This window comes from Austrofundulus limnaeus, unplaced genomic scaffold (genome assembly GCF_001266775.1).
Source record: "Austrofundulus limnaeus strain Quisiro unplaced genomic scaffold, Austrofundulus_limnaeus-1.0 Scaffold393, whole genome shotgun sequence".
Classification (NCBI taxonomy): domain Eukaryota; kingdom Metazoa; phylum Chordata; class Actinopteri; order Cyprinodontiformes; family Rivulidae; genus Austrofundulus; species Austrofundulus limnaeus.
In genome coordinates this window covers 38722-43256 of record NW_013952795.1, presented here as the reverse complement: position 1 = coordinate 43256, position 4535 = coordinate 38722, and the positions used below count along the sequence as shown (strand labels likewise).

The 4535-nt window shown below is 39.4% G+C and overlaps 1 protein-coding gene across 7 annotated transcripts in view; it reads left to right on the top strand.

Annotated features, from left to right (window-relative positions):
- Positions 1–4535, top strand: part of arhgap12b (Rho GTPase activating protein 12b) — a 45269-nt gene that overhangs the window by 27110 nt on the left and 13624 nt on the right. For 5 of the 7 annotated variants that reach the window (XM_014023869.1, XM_014023868.1, XM_014023866.1 and 2 more), the window contains 2 exons: positions 693–815; positions 2755–2829. In XM_014023869.1, coding sequence (XP_013879323.1) covers positions 693–815; positions 2755–2829 — 198 coding nt within the window. The remainder of the gene's footprint in view (positions 1–692; positions 816–2754; positions 2830–4535) is intronic. The other 2 variants (XM_014023867.1, XM_014023870.1) reach the window with 1 other exon arrangement.

Genomic DNA, 4535 nt, shown 5'->3' with positions numbered 1-4535 from the left:
TGGATGGATGGATGGATGGATGGATGGATGGATGGATGGATGGCTTCTGTCTTTTAGACACATCATTCACTACAGTTTAAACATTTAACATCATGATTACCACATTCAGCATCACCAACAGTGCTTGCTGTTGGGTTGTCCTTGCCCTGAACAACATGGCTGCTCTCCTAACAGGAAAAGTCACAAGATAGAGCCTCTATTCAATATGCCTCATTGCTACTACCAGACTAAATTCTAACTCAGTTTCTGTAAAATTGACAGAGTTAAAGCCACTGTTAGTGAGTTAATTCCAAAAGTTAATCAGTTATTGATGCGTACTGAAAAAGGGATGAAAAGTCTGATGTCAGACCTCTGACCCTGATTTGCCTCGTCCTGCTGATGTGTTGTCTTAACAGTGCTGTAAGAGGATGAGGTGGACTATTAGTGACTCTACTCCTAATCTGCAGGTTTTAGCACAGATCAGAATAGAATTGACCTCCTTGATCTCAGAATGAATAAACAGCAGTGAAATGCAGACATGGACACATTCAGTCTACTTTATATTAGATGACTCCCGCAGCGTTTCTGTCCAATGGTGCTGTGGACAGTTAGAGGAGAGGTACGGAGGAGGCAGAAGGCACTGAAGAACTGGTTGTGATGACTGCATGAACCGTGAACTTGAAGTATTTTTTTTTATCTTTGTGTCCCTGCAGTATAGTATTTCCCCTCAGCCTGGCGAAGTCCCGAAGAGTCGCAGTCTGGAGAGGAAGCAGCCGGATCCCATCGTCCTCACCAAGTGGAGGCACAGCACCTACGTCTTAGACCTCAACGACAAGGTAGGCGGGAGATCATGAGGGTGGTGTTACAACAAAGCTTGTCAGGACTGCAGAGGACTGAACAGGCAGTCTTTATTGTCCTCACAGTTTTGCAGTGTGTTTAATGAGTGTAAAATATCTAGAACAACAAATCTTTTCTGAGCACGTCACAATTTTTAAAGGTGATATTCAGGAGAGTTCTATAATTAATTTAAAGGATTGCATGAATTTTTGTTTTATTAGACTTATGTAGACGCCCCAGAAGACACACAGACGGAGAGAGGGGACTGAAACAGCCCACCTCTGTATCTCTGAACGAGGTGGTAACACACACAGTACTGACGACTTCTGAGAGTGAGAGTCAGGGTAACGTCTCCAACTGAATAAACAACGTGACGAAGCATTGATGACAKCTTCAGGGACCACGCAGCCTCAAGCTTCTCAAGTCAAAACACCACAGCCAGACTGTTTGGTGTATTTTTAAAGATTTTATTTGTCAGAGACCTGTGAGCTCCTTGCTGCAGGGGATGAAATAAATACAAACTTTCTCACACAGAGATGGATAAACGTCGGGGTGCACTGATTGCATCTTTCTGCCCGAACACTGATCTTTATAAAGTCTGACATAACGACCCTGATTTTGGCCGATACAGCTGACACAGTCAGGCGTTATAAAGCCACACCTTCAATGTTCCAATCGTAGTTTATTGAAAAGCGTTGAATACCCTCGAAACAATACAAACTTGTTTTAARTGGACGTTAGGGWGTGCTCACAATGGCTGATTTTCAGACCTTTGTGAAGGTAGATGAGAAGCCGATCTTTTCCTCCGATCTTATCTAAGTTTCAGCCGATCTGTGTTAAAGAAATCTGTGCCATTATATCAGCCAGCTGATTTATTGATGCACTTCTAGCTATAAGTATGCGACAGCACAGATCCAACTGTGATTAAACTCAGGTTATTTTGAAACATAAAACCCTAAAAAGACGTTCTTGGACAAACTTTGATCTGTGCGACATAAAGTGTCGTCCTGRGACTCCTGCTGCTCTCACCAGCAACACGTCAGAACAGCCGAGTTTATTTCCACGCTGATTAATGTTCTCTGAAAGCACGGTGAGAGAGGGAGCGTCTCCATCTGTGACTGCTGAGGGAGCATCAGGAATGAATGGGCTGTTCTTCTGTCTGGTGGTACTGTCTCCTGAAAGAGAATACATTTTAAAAATCTACAGACAGATGTTCTCACCAGCTGATCTCAGCTCATCAGAAGTGTGTACAGTACTTTGTGCTGCTACGGGAAGTCAAGGAAACTTGACATATTATATAAACTCATTTATTAGTTTGAAGTATTCTTACATTTGATACTTTTTTAGACCTTACTTTAATAATAAAACAAACAAAAAAAACCAGTTAATTTATCTTAGAGAGGATTTTGTTTTTTAAAGCCTAACTGTGTCATTATTTGGTTCATTTTAACTCGAGAATATATGTTTGTTCTTTGATTTTAAGCTTTAGACATGATTTATAGAGAAACATCTAGACTTGATAAAAAAATTCTGATAAGTGTGTACATGACTGGTGGTTTTGTTGTCWCATTCAAACTGTGATTTGCTTCAGATCCACCAAAAAAAGAAATTATTTTATRTGATCCATTTAGATTCTGTCAATGTTATGAAGAAACATCTTGGCAAAAATTGTTTTCATTCTTTACCAAATCAAGTACCTGATTTGTTTTGTTTTTGTTTTTTGTTTTTTTTGTACTGTTTACCAAACTCAAGACAAACTACATARTGACATTATTTTCCCCCTAATGTCAAGTCCTGCTCTGCCTGATTATCAACTACATTAACAACCTTTTGGTTTCTCTCCAGGTTTTCTTCTTCTCTCTAACCTCACTTTTTACGTCTTTCTGTAGTTAGCTGCTAGCTATTAGCCACTGATCATGTTGTGCCTTTTGTTGGTAGGAGTGTGCTTCAGCGCCCAAGCAGAGCTCTCCCGACTCTGACTCCTGCCCCTCATCACCTAAGCACCCTTCAACTGTTAGTATCCCAGCTTGCACCACACTCTGCACCTAACCACTRTCTTACTATTAATGCTTTCCAAACGTAACACTTCTCATCCTTCATTCTTTAAAACATTAATCTGCTGCATGTCAAACCCATTATCTGAATGTGTGAAGATCATCAGCTTTATRAGGAATTAATCATGAGACAATTACCTTGCTGTCTTAATGTTTCTGATTGAATTGCCTAAAATCCCAGTCCTGTCACATTGTGAATGTGAAAATTCTCTTACTTCACTATTAAACARCATGACTTTTACTGTTGTCTTCTTCAATTTGATCTCACCAACRTTTAAATGATCACCAATCTGGGATCATTCAAGTTTATTTAATGACCACATTCCTTCCTCAAAGATGATATTTCCATCTATCCTTCCAGTTTTTAATAATTTGTTGGACAGTTCTTAACCTGATTTAAGTAGTTTCAGCAATCTACATATGTTTTTTTTCTCTGCTTGATGCCAGTAATTTGACCCTTCTGAAACAGATTACCATATTTTCCACGACCACAGGATGTCTTTAGACATAGTTGTTTAACAAATGAGAAGCTCCTCACTGCATCAGTTAGGATTAAATAACTTGTTGTCAGTTTTTATCCAATGGGAGCGTTTACTAATTGCTTAGTTGATTGGGCAGCACCACCATCCCCATATTCTAATTGTTATTAAGCATTAGGTTCTATTATTAGGCAGCTGTAATAATAGTCTTTGCTTTCTGTTTTTAAATATGAAAATTAAATAAAATTAATCAAATTAAAATGTATACCTTTTTATTTTTTTGCTTTAATACAGTGAAATCGAAGTATTTATGCAGAATCTCATAATAATCCAATAACACCTGAACCTGCCATCTGGACACAGACATTAAACTCTTTACAACACCGTGTACTGTCCCGTACCATGTCTGAACGACCAGCATAAACTGGATTATAGGTTCATTGTTTCATACAAAGATTGTCATTAACAAGAAGAGGCAGCTGTTTCTGGAGTGCTGTAAACTAACGAGTAGCATCGTATCATGCTCAGTACTGATGAGTGAGCGTGGTGATACCAAAGGGAGAGGATCTATCCTGAAAGTGTTGTGGAACGATCCCAGCGTCACTTGAGGTATTATGGTGTAGGGAGCCATAAGGTCTATCCTCCCATGGTCAGTGTCTGTTYCATCYTCTATAGAGCGACTTTCTCCAYCAGAMCYTACAYCAGCTGGATGACTCTGTTCTGCTCAGAGTTGTCACTTGTATTTTGGCCTAATAAAGTCCTTTACCCTTAAAGTTCTTTACTCTTCTGACACGAGACCAGCAATGTGCCAGTATCTGTTTGATCTGATATTTGAGTTTATCTCATGACCTTTCAACACAGGCAATTTCATTTATTTTAAAGTCAAAGCTATTTCAGCTTTAATATTAGTATGCCAGGGCTCTCCAACCAGTAACTCGTGAGCTACCAGTAGCTCCTGGGCTCATTTAAAGTAGCTCTTCAGTGCTTAAGAGAAATTAAGAGAAGCAAATTTTAATTTGTCACTGGCCAAACAAACTTTCATTTAACTCCAACAATCTATAGATGTCCCTTCTCCTTGGTTGTCAAACAGTTTAGGGCTCAGTATGGTCGATCGGCAGACAGCACACAGTTACGTGGCTGTTCAGCATTCGTTTTCACACACATTTTTCAAAGATCCTTGAGACAA